We start from the raw sequence: 23,459 nt of genomic DNA on the forward strand, positions 1-23,459 counted from the left end.
TATTACATATTTCAGCCAATAATTCACTTGCTAATTCATGAATGCTGCCTGTCTATTTTTATCTATTTGGAGGAGGAGACATTGGCTTGATTCTGATCACACTGGTGGACAATAAATGATTAATCAGTAAAAATCATTGGGGCAAATCTGATCCACTGCCACTGATAGATGACTCTTTCTAGATAAAGTGTATATATCTAGGAAAATGTTTTTTTGGAAACATACACTACAGAGATGAGGAGAAACTCTTCTCTTGCAAATTTGGTGTGTTGCATGTTGCAAAATGATAGGGTACCCTGTAGACTATATAAACTAAGAAAGCAAAACAAACATTTAGCTTTTGTTGTGATGTTTTGGATTTGTTAGTTTAAAAAAAAACTGCACTGAAGACGTTTTCTATAATGTTACTTTTGAAGTTGGTCCCAAATCAAGAACTAGTTTTTATTAAATTTGGACTTAGAACACATTTTAGAGCAATATTATCACTTCTGGGAAAATTGACATTATGTTGGATTTTAAAAAAATTGGCCTCCCTGTTAATTACTTGTTTTAGTCTTTTAGGAATCAAACAGAGGCTAAATCTGAAATTTGATACATGATTTTGTTGTGCATATTAGAAAGTTCTCTGAACACCCCTGTTTGGCAAAGACTAGATCTTTACTGCAAGCCATGAAGTCGGCTCTGAGGGACCAAAGAAAGATTTTCTGATGCGGGGGCTGGTGTCAGCAATGATTGGCCTCAGCAGGTGATGGATTACGTGCGCGCGCGCGCGCTCTCTCTCTCTCTCTCCAGTCCTAGATTAAATGAGCTATCCAGGCTATATGTGGTGTTCTGCGTCTAAGTGGTGGGACATTTTCACTTTTCTGTTTCAGATCCTTTCTGCAGTTTGTGAACAGTATGCTCTGTATTAAGCATAATAGGTAATGTGAAATATAACTTGGTTTTACAGCTGCGATTCAGATTTGGTGGAAACATGCTCCATATTGTAAATACAGCACTGAAATTAATAACCCAAGGATTCAGAGAGATTTATGGAAGTTAGCTGGCTTTGTACCTAGCTTGATCTGTTCTTTCAATTCCATATCCTCTTTTTTTCCATGCATTAACACATGGTGTGGGTGCGATTGTACTTAACAAAAGCAACCCTTTTAAAACAAAACAAAAACATTACACAGCTTGGGATAGGGTTTCCTTCCTCCTAAGGTCTTTCAGTTTTTGAGTTGTTTTCTGTTTCCCTTGCTCATCAGCTAATAATTAGTCTTCTGTAATGTACCTATAAAATAGGTACCTGCTGGTTTGACCCTGTATTTAGGGCTGAGAGCTGTACATAGACAGCGATAGCATTTCAAAATGTACAAATGAAAAGTGCTATTTTAATGAGATCAGACTTGGCCAGACATTCATAGGTGTGTCTCAATCTCCATCTCCCTGCAAAGAGTCATAATTTGTAATGGGCACATCTCGGGAAGGAAGCCACCTCTCGGTCACCACCTGTTTGAGGCTTGGGATTAGTAATGCTTTTCAGCAGGTTTTGGGTAAGGAGCTAGAGCTTGTCAGTGCTAGCTAAGGTGGGCAGGATGCTGTGCTTAATTTTGCCTGATTAGTGTATAACTGGTGTGTTCATACTTCTCTTCACATATAATGGGCTCTTCGGCCAATATTTTACTGTAACTTGGGTACTTACTATACTGTGCAGTTAGTGGAGGAGTGTGAGCAAAAGGTTTGTCTACATAGCAATTGCTTGATGAATTGTAACTCCCCTTTTGATTGATGATGCAAAATTTGTTTCTGTACAAATAGCAATTCAGCTGCATATAATAATTTCAAAATGTTGTTGTAACGAGCAAGTTTTCTTTATCGCTTGTCTGCTTTTCCCCACCCCATCTACCGCCACTCAATATTCTGTCTTTCACTCTCAATGTTTCCTTTTAGTTTGAACTGGGGGGAAAAGTAGTTGTGCTGGCCTGCAATTTTTGGGATAGTTGATTCCAAATCTGATTAGTTGGCACATCTCCTTTAATCCCTCTATCAACAAAATGTTTTGGTACCATGATACCAGCACACATCGTGTGAATAATTTAAAAAAATGCTTCCAGTGTATATTTTAAGTGTTGTTGGTATTGCAGTACTTCTAGCCCCAGACATGTTGGTATTTAAAATACTGGCTTTCTTGACCCATTGCAGGTGTCAAACCTTACAATTTCCCCATATATTTAAAAATTTAAATTTCCTGAGGGATTTCCCTTTTTGAAAGAGCCGTGTATTGTTTTTATGGATCAAGCAGAAGCTGGAATGTCAACACAGTTTTTTTTAAATGCACGTAATTGTCGCCTTGTACAGTATACTACCTCCTTTTTTTAAATAATCACCCAAGGTCTACAAATTGGGGACTCTCAAACATAGGCCACTTCTTGATAGTGGTTGTTTGGTGGGCAACTCTTCGCTTAATCACAGATGTGTACCTCACTTTCCCTCCCCTTGGATTCTGAAACAGAAGTTGCTCCCTGATTTCTAAGAATGGGTGTCTTCAAGTCCTAAATTCCTTTTTCTGTGAAACAGATATCTCTAGGTATGCCAGACAGTGACAATATGACAATAGTACCCTTTATTATTTGATCAGAAAGATGGGTTTCAGTTATACAATAAATAACCTTATACGGAGAGGTGGTGCTCTCATGTAAGAGGTGTGTGCTATACCGTCTGTGACCCCATAAGGCTTTATGGGGGGGTGCTTATAAATGTATGTATGACATAACTGGAATATGTTTTGTGCTGCCTGTGCCATGTAACATATCTCCGTAAAGGTTATGGTCTGCTATATCTATTCATCCTAGTTGTACATATATATCATTTTCTACTTGAGGATAAGAATATGGGCTGTATGCTGGCTTGGTTTCTAAGTAAGCTTTGTGAGGCATTTAGTCAGCTTCTTTAGGAAGGAATTCGCCAGGTTAAGTACCTGATCAGGAAACACTTGGGGAGCAATGCATCGTGGAATGCTCCAATCCACATAAGAAGTCTTCCTGGAGACATGCAAGATACTAGGGTTACCATACGTATGGTTTTTCCTGGACTTGTCTGGCTTTTCGGCAGTCAAACCCCCGTCCGGGGGGAATTGCCATAAGCCAAACATGTCTGGGAAAATGCCGGCCGGGCACTTACCCTCCCGCGGCTGCTCTGCTCCTCCCCTGACTCTTTGGCTCTGTTTAAGAGCCGGGCTGCCCGAGCGCTACCGGCTTTGGGCAGCCCCCATGCCTCCGGACCCTGCGCCGCCGGAGCCCGGGAGGGGAAGTACCCAGCTGGGGGCGCGGGGTCCGGAGGCAAGGGGGCTGCCTGAAGCCCAAGCGCTACTGGCTTCACGGTTTGCCGGGCAGCCTCCAGACCCTGCGCCCCCGGCTGGGCGCTTCCCCTCCCGGGCTCCAGCTGTGCGGGGGAAGCGCCGACCGGGGGCACAGGGTCTGGGGGCTGCCCGGCAAACCGTGAAGCCGGTAGCGCTCGGGCAGCCCTTTCCGCCTGGCTGGGAGTGGGAGGGAGGAGGGGGCGGGGAAGGGGCGGAGTTGTGGCGGGGCTGGGGGTGGGAAATGGGAGGGTCCTCTTTTTTTATTTGTTAAGTATGGTAACCCTAAAGATACCATGTGGACAATTGCTTCGGCCTGTAAAGACTGAGTCATGCTGGGGCATGTAACTTGCCCAGGTGACTCCAGAACTCCATCTTGGAGCTGGACTTTGCATAGGAGGGAAGAGGGGGGTCTCCACCCACAAGAGAGTGTTGTCACATGCTACCGGTGTGGTGCTCTGCTTTCTCCTGTGTTGATATCACTCGGCTGCGTGCGTGTGTTCCCTCTGTGTGCAGTCCCAGCTCTGCAGACAGCTGACACAGCAGACCCAAAGAGAACCTCCAATAACCACAGAGTCTAGTAAGATGCAAAATCACGTCGAGTAGGTTTATTGCGACCTCGGACACAATTGCAGTTCCCTGTAGGTTTCTGAGCCTAACTCAGAGCATACTACGAGAAAGTGCCTCTTGGCAAGGACCCGGCTCAGTGGTGGGACTTTCTGCTGCCCCCGTGGCCGGACAGAGACACCACCCCAGGGATACATTTTTATACACGGGTACAAACAAGTTACACATCACTCCTGACGTATTGAGGTGCAACCCCTTCACATAGCAAGGTACAACCTCCCTATGTAGTAAGGTGCCGCCTCGCACCTTGTACATGTTGGTTTGATCAAAACAACTCTATCCATAATTTTACCCTTTTGCCCCTGTCATTGGGATGGGTCGGCCTGTTCCATATTATCGATGGAATGTTCCGGTATAGTGTGCCTTGGTACCATGTTTATACTTTAACTATGCTAGGTGAATATATATTTATGCAACATCAGCCCTTTCCTTGCCAGCTTCTGTGAGCAGGGCCTGCCTCTGGCTCACAGCTTAACTTTGCTTTATGTTAGCAAAGTCTTGACCATTACTTTAGTTCAGGCCTCATACTGAGCTTTTATCAGGGCCTTCACTTACTACAGAGAGAGTCTGTTTAAACCCGTGGCAGACCCCTCCATTTGGTCTTCAGCTGGCTAAGGAAGGAGCCTCTCTACCCCCCCCCTCCCCAGGATACTTGAAGGAAACTGGAACAAACGACAGGAAGAACAGGAGTACTTGTGGCACCTTAGAGACTAACAAATTTATTAGAGCATAAGCTTTTGTGGACTATAGCCCACTTCTTCGGATGCATAGTGGGCTGTAGTCCACGAAAGCTTATGCTCTAATAAATTTGTTAGTCTTGAAGGTGCCACAAGTACTCCTGTTCTTTTTGTGGATACAGACTAACACGGCTGCTACTCTGAAACCAGTAACTACAGTGGGTGTGAGTGATTGCTGGACCCAGGCTAAAAGGAGATTAGCCTGTGAAAGGGAGCATTCTGGAACTGGTGAGGAACTTATCTGTATTTAGTTTGATTAGACATAGATTTGCGCACTTTATTTTATTTTACTTGGTGACTTACTTTGTTCTGTCCGTTACTACTTGGAACCACTTAAATCCTACTGTCTGTATTTAATAAAATCACTTTTTATTTAGTAATTTACTCAGAGTATGTATTAATACCTGGGGGAGCAAACAACTGTGCATATCTCTCTACAATCAGTGTTCTAGAGGGCGAACAATTAGAGTTTACTCTGCATAAGCTTTATGCGGGGTAAAACGGATTTATTTGGGTTTAGACCCCATTGGGAGTTGGGCATCTGAGTGCTAAAGACAAGCACGCTTCTGTGAGCTGTTTTCAGGTAAACTTGCAGCTCTGGGGCAAGTGATTCAGACCCTGGGTCTGTGTTGGAGCAGATGGGAGTGTCTGGCTCAGCAAGACAGGGTGCTGGAGTCCTGAGCTGGCAGGGAAAACAGGAGCAGAGGTAGTCTTTGCACATCAGGTGGCAGCTCCCAAGGGGGTTTCTGTGATCCAACCCGTCACACCGTTTGCGTAATGTGTGTTTATGAATAAGAAATGTAGATAGATATGCATATAACCTTGTATGTACTGTATATTCAAAGAATGCTAACATGACCCATAGAAGAATGCTACTTACTCATTGCATTTGTGACATTGCAGTTAAACGATGGTGGCAAGGCAGCTAGAGCCCAGGTCGGGATAGGTGATGTGGTTCTCACCATTGATGGGACAAGTACAGATGGGATGACTCATCTGGAAGCACAAAACAAGATCAAGGCCTGTACAGGCAACTTGAACATGAATCTGCAAAGGTAAGATTTTTTTTCTTTAATATCTGCTGTTTTAAGAATGAACACCTCTAAATCATTTAGCTAAATGCATGCATTTGCTGGCTATAATTGAAGGATAATGGTATTGTAGGCCTAGATGTATTCATTGCATCTAGAAAATGGTTAGATACAAATGTGAGCAGATGGCTGCCTTTCCTAACCTGCAGTTGGACATACAGTAGAACCTCAGTTATGAACACTAGAGTTACAAACTGATCGCTCAACTACACACCTCATTCGGAACCAGAAGTACACGATCAGCAGCAGAGACATCTTCCCCGAAAAAAGAAATAAAACCCCCAATACAGTACAATACTGTGTTAAACGTAAAAAAAAAAAAAAAAAAGGAAAGTTTGGAAAAAAGACAAGGTAAACAAATTGTTTCTGTGCTTGTTTCATTTAAATTAAGATGCTTGAAAGCAGACTTTTTCTTCTGCATAGTGAAGTTTCAAAGCTGTATTAAATCAGTGTTCAACTGTAAACTTTTGAAACTCTCCCCCTTCCTGGAGCTTTGGTTTTGTTAATATCTAACTGTATGGGATATGAGCTGAACTTTTGTTTTCCCAGGCTTGTCTGCTCCTGTAGCTCCTCCCTCCTGACTGCTCAGCCCACATCCTAGATTCTCTTTTTCTCGAGCCTCTTCTTCCTCCCTTATGTCTGGCTGGGAGAAAAAGCTGCTTGTTTCAGCAATTCTGTTTACACTTAGCTTTCCCCCTAAAACTCCACTGGTGCTAGCAGCAACAATGAGACAAATATGTCTCCTAGATGACCTGCTGTGAGTGGGGTTAGATGCAACAGTAGTTAAAACATTAGACGGCAATCGACACTATTGGACCCGCAATTATTAGCACTAGTGAAGAATTTTAGGGAGGAAGAAAAGTGTAGTGAACCCCTTTGAGTCGACAGAACATTTCCCAGCTAGATCAGCATCTGCAAATGATGTTTCAGGCAAACGGTGCCAGCCTGTTACAGATGGTTTCTCAGATGTTGGCAGTCTTATGTTTATATTGTGAGTCTATACCAATGAGCATTCAAGTAAAAAGCTTTCTGAACAAGCTGCAGTTGGAAGGCTGTTAATCCTGTGAAGTAATGTAATATTTTAAAAAGATAAAACCTTTCTATAGGAAATAGTCCAGTCTTGCTCTTTTAAACAAGTACTCAGGGCAGGCTATGAAGAAGTGACAGCTGATAAAACAATGTTATTCATGTGGGATCTGAAGCTGTTTTGCTTGAGAAGTTGATGGCCAGGGCAAACAGTAAGAACAAGGGGTAAAGTAAAGATAACCAGAAACTATATAAGTGGATTTGGGGACACTGTTTTGTATTTCTTGGATTATAAACTTAATTTCAGTTGAAGGAGAAGGTTTTTCTTGAGGGAAAGCTCAGGACTCTATCGGAGTCTGGATCCCTTTCCAGAAATTTTGCAAGAGTAGCAAAATGGGGGGAAGGGTGGTGCGCGCACGCACACATCTGTTTGAAATGTGCATGTTTGCATTGTCATATCACACCGAATTTTTATGATTTTATCACAATATATTGTTTCTTTGGCGGTCTCCATTAGGAGTCCTGAACTCTTATGTCATTCTGACGCATCATGTGTCAGGTAGAAGCAGCAGTCAGATTGTGTCCAAGATTCCGGTGCTTAGGACACTGCAATGGTTTCTCTCCTGTTTTTTCATAGTTCCTGTTTTGTGTACCTGCTGTCCGGGGTGGGCAAACTTTTTGGGCCGAGGGCCACATCTGGGTGGGGAAATAGTATGCGGGGCAGGGGGTTGGGGTTGGGGTGCGGGAGGGAGTGTGGGGTGTGGAAGGGGTTGCAGTGTGCAGGAAGGGGCTCAGGGCAAGGGATTGGGGCAGAGGAGGGGTACGGGGTATATGAGGGGGCTCAGGGAAGGAGGTTGGGCGCAGGAGGGGGCTCAGGGCGGGGGTGCAGGAGGAGTGAAGACTGCGGGAGGGGACTCGGGTGCAGGGTAAGGCGAGGGCTCAGGGCAGGGGGTTGGGATGCAGGAGGGGTGCGGGATGTACGAGGGGGCTCAGGGCAGGGAGTTGGGATGCAAGGTACAGGCAGGGGGCTTAGGGCAGGGAATTGGGGGGCAGGGTGCAGGAAGGGTTTGGGCTCCGGCCCCGCTTACCTCAAGCGGCTCTGGGGTGGCAGCGGTGCGCTCTGGGGCGGCCAGGGCAGCGCCGCGGCCCCTGGGGGAGGGCGGGGGCAGAGGGCTCTGCGTGCGCTGCCCTCGCTGCACCTCCAGGTACCTCCCCTGAATCTCCCATTGGCTGCTGTTCCCCATTCCCAGCCAATGGGCGCTGCGGGGGGCGGTGCCTGGAGGCAAGGGCAATGCACGGAGCCCTGTGCCCCCCTGCCCGGGGGCCGCAGGGACGTGGTATCGGCAGTGTCTCGGGCCAGATCCAAAGCGCTGAGGGGCCGGATCTGGACCACGGGCTGTAGTTTGCCTACCCCTGTGCTAGTCAGTCCCTGAAACCTATTCCTGCTCTGTCATGCCTGGAATAAGATGTGTTTCAAATCATATCAGCAAGTAAACGGAGGAAAAGAAGGCAGTACTCTGAAAGATGAAGTGAAGTTCTCAGAAGCCATCTATTAATGATCTATCCAAGGAGTAGATCAGAGGCAGTACTGGTGACTAAAATGTTTCTCTGTTCCTAAATGTCTATGGTATTCCTGCAATCACTGATAATCAGCCTGGCTTCACTAATTTCAGTGGCCTTTCTGGAAGATACAGCTTGGGCTAGCCTCTCCACTCCTAAGATATGGAGGCCCAAGGGAATTCCCAAAACTATAGCTACCATTGTTCTGACTTTCAGGGTCATCTTATCTTCAACTAACTGGAATCAAACTATATTTTGCACCAGGGGAGGTTTCTTGCCTATGCCACTGATGCTTTGGCTTGCAATTCATAAGAACGGCCAAATTGGGTCAGACCAAAGGTGGTCCATCTGGCCTTCCTGTCTTCCAACAGTGGCCAATGCAAGGTGCCCCAAAGGGAATAAACAAAACAGGTAATCAAGTGATCCACCCCCTGTCGCCCATTCACAGCTTCTGGCAAACAGAGGTTAGGGGACACCATCCCTGCCCATCCTGGCTAATAGCCATTGATGAACCTATCCTCCATGAATTTATCTAGTTCTGTTTTGAACCCTGTTATAGTCTTAGCCTTCAGAACATCCTCTGGCAAGGAATTCCACAGGTTAACTGTGTGTTGAGTGAAAAATAATTTCACTAGTTGGAATTCTGAGACTCTCAAAAATAGGGTGGATGAGTCTTCCAGTACCAAACAGCTGGTCTCTTAATGGCTCTTATCAGAATATTAGCCTTTTTAATTCAAAGATGTCAGCGCACCTCAGAAGTAACCCAGCCCCTGCAGCCATCGCCTCATGGGAGCTACTCTGTGTTATCAATGTAGAAACTGAAATGGCACAATCCTGCTTAATTAGAACATGAACAAAATTGATTAATAACAACTCCACATTTCTCAATGCTGAGTTCAAACTATCCAACCCTTGTATTTCTCAGGTGAAACTTTGGAGCATGATTCTTAATGTTTCTTCAGCATTAGCTACCTGTTCTGGCAAGTTGAAAGGACCTCATTCTTTGAGAACCCCCTTGAAATGAAAATAGAAGGGCTTCTTAATAGGTGTATATATATTTTTCCAAAGATTGGATCAACAACAGAGATTTTTGAGCATGATGGTTACACAGGAGTTAAAAAGATATGGTCATGTTATATGTGGGCCTTTTAAAAGATTTTCCTATCTATGTTACTAAGCCCTGAGCTTATTAAAGGTGACAGTTATTTTTTTAAACAAAAATGAATATACTTTTTGCATCATGTATTGGATTGTTTCTTCTCTTCACTCAGTTTGGACCATGAAAATAGACACTTTGACCTAGTATTCTGGATTAGCACAATGCTGCAATATTTGACTTCAGACACTACAGAGGAATGTTAAGGTCAAAATCACTTTTTTATTTTTTTTATCTAATGGTGTTGGGGGAAGGGAGGAAAACACTTGTTTTAGCTGACAGTGTTTCTTTAGGGTTAACAGGAATCAGTGGTAAGGTATTTTTGTAGGTGCGGAGAATGGGGCATCATGTCTCAAGCTGATGGCTGTGTGCTCTGAATGTAATGTCCATATGCTGTATTCTGAGTTGAAAGAAATCAGTAAGGTGAAAGAGTGGGGAATAAGGACTGAAATATACTTCGTAATTCAAAAATCTTTTTGTTTAGTGGGAACATTGACTGACAATGGGCTCCTGATATAGCTTTATTCTAAATGATATAAAATGATCTATAAACGTCTGTCAATTCCTGTATTTCATTCTACTGGTTGTAACATGAAACAATTTTACACAGTTTGCTTATTCTGAGATTAACAATAGCTGGCTTGTCTGCTGATGCAGGTTGATATAATCCTTCTAAATCTTTTAAATAATTGAAGTTGGGAAGCCTTCCAAAGATGAAACTGCTTGAACCCTCTAGATATTTCATGAGGAGATAACTTACTGTCTGTGTAATCCACCAAACAAAGTGGAATATCTTCCTTGGGGCTGGCAATCTTCAAAAGTTACCTTGGTGTTGCTGTTTTTAATTTGAATGCCAAAATATTGGGCAACTCAGTTCCTGTTCTTGAGTGTAATTTTAAATTTCCAAATCTGCACAGAGAATAGATCCCTGAGCCTGTGTGGAGTCCTATTTGAAGTACTTGGCTGCAGGGGTGTGGTTCTTAGTGTAGGGTTGTGGTCTGTATTTTATAAGACAATGAGGTAAGGCTTATAAACAGAGCAGAGAGTGGGGAGAGACTAGAATATTACAATAAGATAGCATGGTTACTCCTAAAATGCATCACTTGTGATGTTTTTCCACACCCTCATTCCTCAGAGGGACGATGGAAGGTCTTTTTTTTTTTGTGTGTGTGGGTTGACTGGGGGGGGGGGGGAGAGTAGGGTTACCATTCGTCCGGATTCCCCCGGACATGTCCGGCTTTTTGAGCTAAAAATAGCGTCCGGGGGGAATTTGTAAATGTCCGGACTTCCCCCTCCCATGCAGACAGCATGCGGCTAACAGGGCAGCCGGACGGATGGTGCTACTTACATGGGGCTCCGACAGCCAGAGAGAGCCCCTCCTCCGCTTCGCCTGCAGCAGAGATCACTCCCTCCCTCCCTCCCTCCCTGCATTCGCAGATCACCTCCGGCAGTCTGGAGCTCCTCCCCAGCACGCTGTTCTGAGCGGCAGGGTAAGAGGGCCAGGGGGTTGGAGAAGGGGCAGGGAGGTTCTGGAGGGGGCAGTCAAGAGATGGGGGGGGTCGGGAGTTCGGGGGGGGGCTTTTTGGGAGGGGGTGTGGATAAGGTTTTGGGCAGTCAGGGTACAGGTAGGGGGTAGGGTCCTGGGGGGCAGTTAGGAGGGGGGTCTCAGGAGGGGGCAGTTAGGGGACAAGAAGCAGGGGGGCGGTGTTTGGGAGTTCTGGGGTGGGCTGTCAGGGGGAAGGTGTGGGGAGAGGGATCGGAGCAGTCGGGACAGGGAGCAGAGGGGTTTAGATGGGTTGGCAGTTCCGGGGGGGGGGGCTGTCAGGGGGTGGGGAGTGGTTGGATGAGGCGTGGGAGTCCCAGGGGTCTGTCTGGGGGTGGGGGTGTGGATAAGGGTGGGGACAGTCAAGGGACAGGTAGGGGGTAGGGTCTCAGGAGGGGGCAGTTAGGGGACAAGGAACAGGGAGGCTTAGGTAGGGGGTGGAGTCCTGGGGGGCAGTTAGGGCAGGGGTCCCAGGAGGGGGCAGTCAGGGGACAAGAAGCGGGGGGAGGGTTGGGGGTTCTGAGGGGGGCGGGAAGTGGGAGGGGCAGGGGCGGGGCTAGGATAGGATGGGGGCGGGGCTCCTCCCGTCCTCTTTTTTGCTTGCTGAAATATGGTAACCTTAGGAGAGAGGTTAGGAGGAATTGAATGATGCAAGAGAGGTGGCTTGCCCAACTGGTAGGGAAGGGCATTTTATGGATGGTGGTTCATTGCTCCTTTTTAACTCTGTTGAAATCATGGTGGCTTTATGACCTGCACAAAGGGATGCCAGGCAAAGGAGATATTCTAGTAAATAAAGTATGAAACTTGATGCTTTTTTAGAAAATACTGTTTCTGTTTATTACTGTTTTCAGAAATACTTCTGCTACTGTTTGACTACCATAACAAAACTTTGAGTTGTCATTGCAATTGTGTGGTGCATGTTTCTAAGGTTAGACATACTTAAATGAAAAATCAAGTCCTTTTTTGTAGTGAACTGTAGACCTGGTAAGGCACATAAATAATAAAATTTCATGTAATATGTGTATTCTGAAGCACTCTCCATGTGAGAGACACTATCTGTGCATACAGGAAGACCGAGTTCATGTCCAGAGAATGTGTAGTGTAAGGCCTTGTCCTGCATTGGGATCTGCTAGCATGGACTCTGAAGTCAGTGGGACTGGGGTTCGTGATGGTGGGGGGAGGTCTTAGGAAAAGGTTATTAATGTGTCTCTCTCATTTGGACTTTCTTCAAGTCTTGAGATAAATATTTAATAACTTATTTAATGCTGACTTTAAATGCGTGGTTAGTGTTCATTGTGTTCTGTGGAAAACCAATTCAATCAATTGGCAATTTGTACTCAAATGTTTGCAGGAGAGTATGCCTCTGTAGGGAAAATAAATGACTTTATTTTTCAGAATAAAATAGTACCATATATTGGTCAAATGTGTAATTGTTTGCTATCCTAGGAAGGAATCAGAATCACAAGTATCACAGTTAAAAAGGGATCCTTTCCTGGAGGCTTCCTAAGTACAGCTGTATAAATTCATACTTGCCAGATGTGCAGAGTAGTAAATCTCTAATATTAAAAGTATTCTCAGGTACATATTTTTTAACATGTATTAAAAGGCATGTCCCATAAGGGCGTATTTCCAGCATTCTTCATTAGGGGATATTTTGTTTTGCTGATTCCTCACATAGTAATTGGCTCAAATAACTGACTTTTGTAGAACAACAAGGAGTCTGGTGGCACCTTAAAGACTAACAGATTTATTTGGGCATAAGCTTTGAAGTCGACTTCAAAGAGAAACAGCAGAACTAAAATTCATTTGCAAATTCAACACCATTAATCTGGGTTTGAATAGGGACTGGGAGTGGCTGGCTCACTACAGAAGCAGCTTTTCCTCTCCTGGAATTGACACCTCCTCATCTATTATTGGGAGTGGACTACATCCACCCTGATTGAATTGGCCCTGTCAACACTGGTTCTCCACTTGTGAAGTAACTCCCTGCTCTCCATGTGTCAGTATATAATGCCTGCATCTGTAACTTTCACTCTATGCATCCGAAGAAGTGAGGTTTTAACTCACGAAAGCTTATGCCCAAATAAATCTGTTAGTCTTTAAGGTGCCACCAGACTCCTTGTTGTTTTTGTAGATACAGACTAACACGGCTACCCCCTGATACTTGACTTTTGTAGAACTTGCAGTCCTGTTCCTCACATCCTTTATTTTGTTAAAGTGAAATTCCTTTTGTAAGTTCTGAAAATATGCTTTTATGGGGTGTGTCCTTTCTTCACCCTCCTCTCAAAGACTTTGTAGCTCTTTTGCTCCCCGATATTTTATTTTTCAGTCAAAGTATTTTCTTGGTTCCCATGAAGACTGATGGAAAACAGATGTTGGCTTTTTTAATGTATTTCCAGCTTGAGTAAATAATTATGTAAGCTACTGAAGTGTATAGCTAGTCAGAATTTCTATTTTAAATGTGTTTTCGGGGGGGAATATTTCTACAAAATCCTTTCTCCATGTTTTTACAGTTCACAAAAATCAGAAGGGTAAAGAACTTGGATTTTACCGTTACGTGAGGTCACATCCGTCAGATTTCTGGAAAATATTGTTATTCCATTACTATTAATAGAAGTGCACAGGCATTGAGAAGAGACTATATAGTACTCTGTGGTCCAGTAATGTTTAGTGTTCTGAAGTAGCAAGTATCCACCAATGCTGCACACCAAAAAAGTCTCTGCTGTTTTACAATTTTATCTTGGTCAGATGCTGACATGACTTTTCGGATGAGTTTCCTTGAACTATAAAATAGTGCTTAAGGATGGAGTTTTCAAAAGTACTCCCTTTGGCTTCAGTGGGAGTACAGTTAGTCCACCGGTGAGCGCTTGTGAAAATGCCACATTAACTCACTAGAATGGTTATCTTGATGTATGTTCTGATTCTGTGGGGGAGAGAAACTGATTCCATACAGAAAGAATAAGGTACCATTAGTAAAAATCGAACTTCTTTTATATAAGTCCTGCCCACTGAGTCCCTGATCTTATAAACACTTATGCATGTGAATAGTCCTATTGAAAATATTTCCAGTCAAGAAAATATACAAGAATTTTGAAGTGGTGTCTCCCCTCCCAGTGTGTTTTGTATGTGTGATTTTCCAGAATCTGCTTAACAACTCTTCATCCAAGCGAACAAGATCAGTTCAGTTCTGTATGGCTTTTTGTTGGCTTCATTAGAAGAGCCACAAGCAACGAAATCAGGCTGTGTGGTGGTTTGCCTTTGTTCGAGCACAGTTTGTCTATAAGCTCCTGTTAGCAGCTCCTTCACTGGTTCATACAAAATGAATGCCAGGACAGTCTGCTTTTAGAGATTCTGAGCATCTACAGCTCCCATTGAAGAGGCCCAATTATTATTGATCCCGATTGTCTTTTTAACTCATTCTCCACTGTGTCAAGTCTGTACTTAGAATGTAAGCTCCTCAGGGCAGGCATGGTGTCCGATAGCTGTACTGTGAGGTGCCTACCTCACTTTTGGGTTAATTAAACTATTAAAGTAACATTTAATGATAAAACTTAGTTTTAACTACGTGCTGCTTTCATGGTGAAACTGGGACCTTGTTCTGAGTGGATGCTTGCTTCGTTTTCAAGCCTTTTCCCCCATAACCCATCAAAACTAGATTTTTTTTTTCTTTTCTGTTTTTTTTTAAAGCTGATATTCTCAAGAGCTCTAATTCCAGCAGTTGGAGTTTTAAGAAAAACACCAGGTATCACATGCCTCACGATAAAACTGGAAATTGACAATTCTGGGACTTTTTCCTACTGGACTTCTCTTCTTTGATATTTTCAGGTTCTCTTTGTAACCAAGGCATAGCAAGAGAACATTTTCTTAGGCCTGGCAGGATTTGGTTAAAGGCCTATTGTTACAGCATCTTTGGCACCAGCAGTCACAGCTAAAATGGTGGTTTTCCATCTGGCCAGTCCAATGATTTGAACCATGATAGATAAGGACACAATTCCAATTCCACCTCATTTCAGGTAGGGTCCTTTGCTGCTGAGTAAGACCTTATGAGTACTCTGAATTTGTTGTTGTTGTTTGTCCCATTCTGCTAGGCAAATGCACAATAAGAAACATTTCTTGCCCAGAAAATTTTACAATCTAAATAAATGATATAGACAAGGGCTGTAGGAGAGGAAGTGGCATCTCCAATTTACAGATGGGGAACTGAGGCCCAGTTAGACTAAGTGACTTGTTCCAAGGCTGCACAAGATAATCTGTTCTTCGTCCCCTTTTGCTTCTCTGGTAGTCTCTCTGTTTTTGTTTTTTGTTTGTTTGTTTTTTAATACAACAGTGTGTTGGGAAACGGAAGTCTTAAGTTTCTAAAGTGTTCAAAAGCTACCCTGTCATAGAATGGGGTGAAAAGACCCTTAACAGCTGAGGAATACTGACAGGTTGAGCAAATTTAATAAGCGACATAAAAGAACATATGAAGGAAAACAAGCTATTGAACAGATTGCAACTATTAACAATATGCATTTCACTGTGGGAGGTTTAACCATCTACGCTCAGGTTTGAGTTTTAGGCTACTGTGTAGCGATTTTTTCCCCAAGAGCTGCATAAGGGTAATCTTTTAAGAAACTTATGATGAGAGATACTCTTGCTTTTATCCAACTTTGGTTTACTAGTCATCTTCCCTTCCCATACATAGGAATTCTTTCTTTAGTTTTAATTACTGTTAAAGTTTATAAAAAATTGTTGTGCTTATGCACTTACTTACCTATAGAAAATAAGAGACAGTCTACCTTGTTTCAGACAACAATTCAGTTGTGAGCATCATCTGCAAGTTTTGTGGAGGTTTTTGTTTTGTTTAGTTTGACAGTGCATGGCTAATATCTTCTCTGCCAGCCTTTCCTGGAAACCACCTTTCATTATAATACTTAATACTTTGCACTTGTAGCCCTATTCATCCAAAGACTTAAAAGCTCTTCATAAACATTAATTAGATAATACCTCTTACTTCAAAGGAGATTTTTCATTACAGTGAAGGTTAAGCGGCAGAAGAGAGATATTAAAGGATTTGTTGTAGGTCACACAGCAAGTTGCTGGCAGTCCCAGGAAAGGATCTAGAGGTTCCAACTGGCAGTCTTGTGAATCTCTCCCTCAGTCACTGGTATCCTGATCTAAATCCAGTATCCAGCATCATTCCTTTGACTTAAGTGGAAGGATGTTGGGTGTTGGATTAAGCACCGAGTGTCAAGGCTAATTCTGCAAAATAAATCAACCGAAGAATAGAATTGCCAAAGACCTCTTATAAAATTTAAACATTGCCATTGTGTGTCGAGGATGATAACTTTATTATAACTAGAACTGGCAGCACTGCCTGCTTTACTTTAACCATTAAGGCTGAAATTTTCCATACTGAGTGTCTGCCGCAGGCTTTTATGGAATGTTTCAACAAAAACAGTTCAGCCATTTCTGAAAACAGGGTTTAGGAGAAAAAGTATTGTCAATGTTAAATTCTTGTGTTTAATTGGGAAGCGTTAGTTATTCTATATTTTGGAGCAGGAACCTGAAATTAAAGAGTGCCTTTTGCTGTCCCTCTGAAAATCACCGTTTGCATATGTTCATTAAGGGTTTGTCACCAAAATTCTCCAAAGACTGTCCATACAGAATATGCTCTAGAGTCCAGGACTTAGGTGCTGAGCTGGACATTTCCTGAAATTGCTTCTGCTGGTTTCTGGGGGAGGCTATAGTGCTGAGCACCAGAAATTGGAGCATAGAGGCTCAATGTTCTGTCTGCCAGAGTCCATGACAAGGGGGAAGCTACCTCACTTGCTTGCTGAGAGGTTAGGCGCATTAGTGGGGGTTGGGTATAGGAACAGAGTCGGACAGGCTGGGGATGTATCTGAGGACATGGGGACAAGATCAGTCTGGGGTAGGTCAGTCTGGGGTATTGGTTGAGGGACATCTACGTAGAACCCATCACCGGACGTCGGCAATACCAGGAGGGATGACCTGGAGTGCTGATAAGTGCAGTCAGGAAAGTAACTGAAATACTTGCTTCATGGATTGTATTTTCTAAATGGACAATCTACCCAGGGCCGGCTCCAGGGTTTTGGCCACCCCAAGCAGCCAAAACCAAAAAAAAAAAAAAAAAAAAAAAAAGCCGCGATCTGCGGTGGCAATTCGGCGGGAGGTCCTTCACTGCCACCGAATACCTGGACCTGCCACCCCTCTCCCCACCGGCCGCCTCAAGCAGGTGCTTGAGAAGCTGGTGCCTGGAGCCGGCCCTGAATCTACCTAATTCTCAATTACTGAGGGACAATCTCCACTCACAGATCTATTTTGCTTTCCACAACCAAATATCTGCACAACTTTTCATGAGTGATGTACCCAAGTATTCATTTCTAATATCTAAACTGTATTGTTAAATCTATTCACCGAAATTTGGGTTATTGCTAATTAGGTACTCTATGTAGCTATGTAACAAACTTTGTATTTGTGGATAATCTAAGCAGTATAGCCAGATGTGCAGACACGCTTTTCCCAACCTATGTATTATATAATTGTTTTTAACATTAGCTTTAATAAAAAAATTTAATTTGTATGTTGGTTGCAAAATAGATTTTAGTCTGCCTTCTGCATATTGCAGAAAAATTTAAGGGCAAGTCTAAACGTAAAATGCTGCACTGGAATGAAGATGCTCTAAGCTGACGACAGAGCTCTTCCATCAGTTTAGTTAATCCCCCTCCTCGAGAGGCAGTAGGTATGTTCGTGGGAGAGAATCTCCTACTGACTTAGCATTGTCTACACAGGGGGTTAATTTGGTATAACTACGGTCACTCAGGTGTGGATTTTTCACATCCCTGTAATGTATTTATATAAGTCTGTAGCATAGACGAGATCTCAGCCACAGAAACATCTTTCCTTCTCCGAGCATAGATTGCTATAGTTTAAAAAGACAAGCAAAATCCTTGACTGTCATGGGACTGAAGAATAGTTTTTTTATCTATGTACTGTGGCACAGATCAATAGCTGATTTGATGAACCTCAGGATCTTGTCTGTACATTTCTTATATGAAACAAAATATTTCTGTCCCAGTGGATTTTCTAAAGTCCACAGGCTTTCATTTTTTTTATTCAGTATAACCCAAGTACTTGAATTTTCTTATCTTTTATCTATCAGATTCTGCCTAGTTCTAAAGTGAAGTGATCTGGGATAAAACACCAGTTACAAGGATACAAAGCTAATTAAAAAGCTGAAGTGTTTTTTTTTGGGTGGGGGGGCGGGTGTTTTGGTTTTTGTTTTGTTTTTTTGCACGCTAAAGTGTCCTAGTGCATGAGTTTATGCATGTTTCCCTTGAGGTGCGATCTGATGTTAATGCCATTTAGTTCAACAGCCAAACGGGTTTTGCTGACAATGCTATGACATAGAAAGTCTGATCAGCAAACTAAATAAATGGAAGGGCACAGTTCTTGCTTCCAGCTGGGATTAAAATATTTTTTGTGGTGAACAGTGTTTGTTTCGTACTAACTAGCATTTTGAAAAACCACAAGACATGCTGCAGCTAAGTGAACTTGACAAACCAAAGGCTTGCAGTTCGGTTCAAAAGGAGAATTAGAGGGATAAAAATTAAAGGGGTGGGATGTCGGGGGAGGAGTTGAAATGAAAGGTCAGCAGTTTGATGGGATATTTCTGCATGTCTGCCAAACAATAAGAGGGAGTGGGAATGAGGAAAGTGGTACCAGCTCATGAAATGTCACATTGTGTTATGAAATGTCCAGGGTACTGCGTTAATCTTTAAAGGCGCAAAAGATGTAGAGTAGGGATGCCCAAACTGTTGCCTGGGAGCTTGATGTTCCATCAATTGACTTAACTTTTTTTTAAAGTTTGGGAACCACTGATAGAGTATAAAAGTATATAGAAGATACTGTGCTTCAGGGTGAGTTAAACTGAAGAAAAAGGAGAAATAGAATGTGAGTCTATGGAAAACGCTGAGTACCACAAACTGAGAAGAATGTTAACAGAACTGTAAAACTTTTCATCCAACTTCTAAATTAATGTACACACTTAACTTTACTGTACTTAGGAATATATTATGTTTTCATCTAGCTGTTTCAGTAACTGATGGTAGTGGGGCTGTGAAAATACCAGACTGGTTGTATGGGGTAAAAGAAGGAATGAGTGAACGAAAGGAACAAGTCTTGAATCATTCATCTCTTTGATGCATCTCTGGAGATTTAAAAAGGAAGTCTAAAGAGTGATTTTAGAAAAACCCGAGTCACAGTAATTTAGACAGATTAATGGTTTTGCTTCTAAGGGTTCCTTACACATACACTATTCTGATAGGATAAACCATAGTAGTCACTGATTAGAAATAATTTTGGACAGAGTTAAATCCATATATGTTGTATTTACTTAGAAAAAATCTCTTCTCAAATGCAGAACTAGTTAGTGATTGGCATGCCATAGGAGCAGTGCTTTAATTTCAGTAGTTTAAAGAACTTGTCCCCCTCAGGTAGATAAATGGGATGCAGAAGTTGCCTGGAGTAGTATGTGTTTCTGTCCAATATAGTGTATTCTTTTAGTCCTATTCATTTGATACTGCAGCTGTTCACTATTTAGTGTATTTAGTTTTGATGACTAAATGGTTCTCTACTAGTTTCAAACTTGACACTCCAAGTGAAAACAAACAAGCCATGTTAAAGTAACTAAGTTTGAGAATCTAGTAGCCTGTGAATATATTACTCCACTGTTAAGCTGTCTGCACTAGCTCTTTCTTGAATTAAATCCAGTTCTAGATTTGTGCCCTGATATTCAGAGTCCTCCTTGGAGCTGGCCTTCGCTAACTGAGATCACTTCTCCATCTGCAACCATGACCTCCCATGACAGTCACACTTCACTGGAGGAATAAAATTGTCAATGGGAAAGTGTTGAGAACACAAAAGATAGAACTTTCACAAGCGCTGGACCTAGACAAAGGACGTTATTCTCACAAGAGATGGATGATCATGGAACTGGCGACTAGTGGGGAGGGACACAAAGGGGGCACCAGCCAAAGGGGGGACATGTGGCCTCAACTCACGTGACTCCTCCCCGCCTGGGGCCCCCACGCTCTCCCCATCCCATGTTACCTGGGGCAGGTATGTGTGTCTGTCCCGCTGTGCTGCACCGTGCCAGGCAGTGTGGCTGAAAATTGCCTGGGACTCGAGTGCTGCTGCCCCATCCCAGCACGTTACCTGGCGTGCGGGGGGGGAGAGAGAGGTCTCTGTCCTGCTGCGCCGAGCTGAGTTGCCCTGCACGGCGCCAGGCAGCATCCCCCTCCCAGGCAGTGTGGCCAGAGGCTGCCTGGGAGTGGGAGTGTGCAGCCAGGCAGTGTAGCCAGAAGAGGAGAGGCTCTGGCCCCGCCTCTTCCCTTCTGGCTCTGGCCCCGCCGGCTGCTGGACTTGCTCCTCCCCCCCCCCCCCGATGTTTGGGGAGAGTCACGTGACCCTCCCCCCCGTAAGTTGCCATTCTTCAATACACACAGACGCACACGTGTACACAAACACAGCAAACAAAACTGTAAACTCATTAAGCTGGTTTCTCAGAACCCAAGGAGGAAGAGTGAGTTATTTTTTTTACATGTGTGGAGGGGTGCTCAGATGTTCCCCTAAGGGGTGTCTGTGACTTCCCCTCTGGCGTTGTCTGGACCAGTGATCTGCTAGGTCACCCCAAACCTTGACTCTGGGAGCCAGCCTTACCCTGCACTGCTGTGAGAACCCCCACTCCTGGGCTGTTCACGCACAGCCTCTGGCATGTAATCTGCTCCCAGCTATCTGCAAGCAAATGACACTAACCAATATCTCTGGTCCCAGAGACAGCCCTAGGAACCTCCGTCTTGCAATGTCCAGTTATGCCCGCTGGACACTGCAAGCTTATATAAGTTTGTCAATTTAACAAAGAAACGAATATGTACCAGGCTGTTCTCCAAAGGGGCGTCTCTGACACACTTCAAACCAAACAGATTTATTAACTAGAATCACTTAAATCTACTTTTATAAGTCAAAGCATAACAAGTCAGATTTGGTCAAATGAAATAAAAGCAAAACATATTCTAAGCTGATCTTAACACTTTCAATGTCCTTAAAAACGTAGATGCTTCTCGCCACAGGCTGGCTTTTCAGTCAGGCTCTCCCCTTTGATCAGCGTTTCAGTCGCTTGGCATGGTGCTGTCTGTAGATATAGGTAGAAGAGAGAGAACATGGCAAAATGTCTCCCTTTTATCATGTCCTTTCTTCCCTCTTGGCTTTGCGCCCCCTCGCCGCGCCCCCCAGTCAGGTGAGCATTACCTCATCACAGAACCAAACTGCCCAAAGGAAGGGGGTGACTTCCTCCAGGGTCTAACAGATTCTTTTGTTGTTGCCTAAGCCAGTGTCCATTGTTCCTGTGAGGCTGGGCTGGGTTTGTCCCATCCATGCCCTGATGAAGCGTGAACTGCCTCTCTGCTCTTGGAGAGGTTTTGCATGGGCTTGCTTTAAGCCATGAGGATACATACTCTCTCTCTCTCTCTCTCTCATATATATATATGAAATTGTAACCTATAACATTACTATAACAACCATACTCAGTGCATTATGAGCCTTCTGAAGACACCCAACATGACAAATTTTGCATTGGATACCATACAATCATTTTATAAAGATGAACATGGGGGTGTAGGGTGTTCCTCCGAGGTACAGAGCATCACAGTGTCATGTAAGCAGCTTGATGAGAGCTGAACAGTAGTATTGCTCATTGAAAACTAATGAGAGCTTGTGAGAAAATTAGTGATAGCCTTAAATACTAATTTTAGGATAATTATTTTAATTGTTCACTTAAAGGTCTGTCTACACTAAAAGCATGGTGAAGCACAAAGTTAATATAGTTGTTAGCCAACTTCCTTTTAAAATGTTTGTTTGCTCTGTAGACAGGAATAAACCATGTTATAACTAATTTCTAATATTTTATGCCAAATAGGGAACCTCTGCGAAATTGGGACACATCCTCAGCTGATGTGAATTGGCATACTCCACTAACTTCAGTGGAGTTCCACTGACTTACTCCACTTGAGGATCAGGCCTTACTGTATTCTAAGTGCAGAGTGAGACCTATATAAAGGCATGTTAATGATGAACTTTTTTAGTTGAAATAACAGTCTGCAAATTCAAATAACTTTCAGCTGTGTTTCAGAAAAAAGCTGAGTTGGGATAATATCATTGTGGACTATGGGGAATCATCTGATGTACTCCACATGGATATATTTGTGGAAAGAGCCAACTTACTTGCAAGTTGAAATGTAATATAAAAATATCTAACTTAATTGTGATAGTAACTAGTGTTAATAGTATTGTGACCACTGCTCAGTAACTCTCTCCAGATTACATACAACGGGAGTCGGTTTTATTTGTTTTTTGAGGTTGCTTTTACATTCCTGTTGTTTGGAACACTTTTTTTCATTGGTTTTGTTGGATACAAACAAAAATATGTACTAATACTGGTATTGTTTAGATGTTTGAGGTTCACAGTGACTGTCTCTTAGTTGCTGGTTTCTAAGTTCTCTTTAATTAGAAGTACCTCTAACATTGTTGCAGAGTCTTTATTTCTAAAATATTTTTTAAAATTCTCCATTATGCAAATCTAACAAGTCTCTTGAAAACTACATGTACGTAGCAATGCTTCAGAGCCTCTGCTTCATAATTAGAAGAGGCAACTTCCTATTCTGAGGAGAAAGTATCTCCTCTCTGGTAGCTGTGGAATGCCAGATGAGCCATTCCATAGCTGTTCTGTTCCCTTATATAGCCATGACACTCATTGCAGTGACCCAAGGACTTATTCACCTGACATCCTAACACAGAGGCAGCCTTTATTTCCCAGCTGGCTGACATTCAGTCAGCTGCAATACAATGTTGTTAAAAAGACATGGTGGCTATAGTTGGCTCTTGCTATGTGACTACCTTCCTCCCCTCTGCGCCCCCCCCCTCCCTGGGTTGGGGGAGGGGAAGGGGACAGAAGGGAGAGAGCCGGAGGGTTAAGTAGGGAGATGCAGAGAGAGGCCTTGTGCCTTGAAGCCATAAGGCTACCTGGCATCCAAAATGTAACCTGGCATCCAAAATGTAAAGAAATGAACGTTACTCAAATCAAAGCCCTAGGATACTCAGCATTTTAGCTTCTTGTACTGTTTGCTCTTCTTGTCAGTGCAGTTTTCCAGGTACAAGTTACTTTAGGTGCACCTTTTTTCTGCTTTTGGTATGTTTTTCGAGGAACGCTCGAAGCCTTATTGAGTAACTTATGTTGGGTCTCTTCCTTTTGTAAAGAATCTTGTAGATGGATATGTGTTCAATGGTTTATCAAGCCATTAAAACCTACTCATCACTTTGTTGAATT

General features: G+C 43.2%; 1 protein-coding gene across 17 annotated transcripts in view; it reads left to right on the top strand.

Moving 5' to 3' along the window:
* PDLIM5 (PDZ and LIM domain 5) overlaps positions 1 to 23,459 on the top strand; it is a 230,558-nt gene that overhangs the window by 88,114 nt on the left and 118,985 nt on the right. For all 17 annotated transcript variants that reach the window (XM_054028930.1, XM_054028931.1, XM_054028938.1 and 14 more), the window contains one exon: positions 5,605 to 5,756. In XM_054028930.1, the coding sequence (XP_053884905.1) occupies positions 5,605 to 5,756 (152 nt within the window). The remainder of the gene's footprint in view (positions 1 to 5,604; positions 5,757 to 23,459) is intronic.

Source organism: Malaclemys terrapin, chromosome 5 (genome assembly GCF_027887155.1).
Source record: "Malaclemys terrapin pileata isolate rMalTer1 chromosome 5, rMalTer1.hap1, whole genome shotgun sequence".
Classification (NCBI taxonomy): domain Eukaryota; kingdom Metazoa; phylum Chordata; order Testudines; family Emydidae; genus Malaclemys; species Malaclemys terrapin.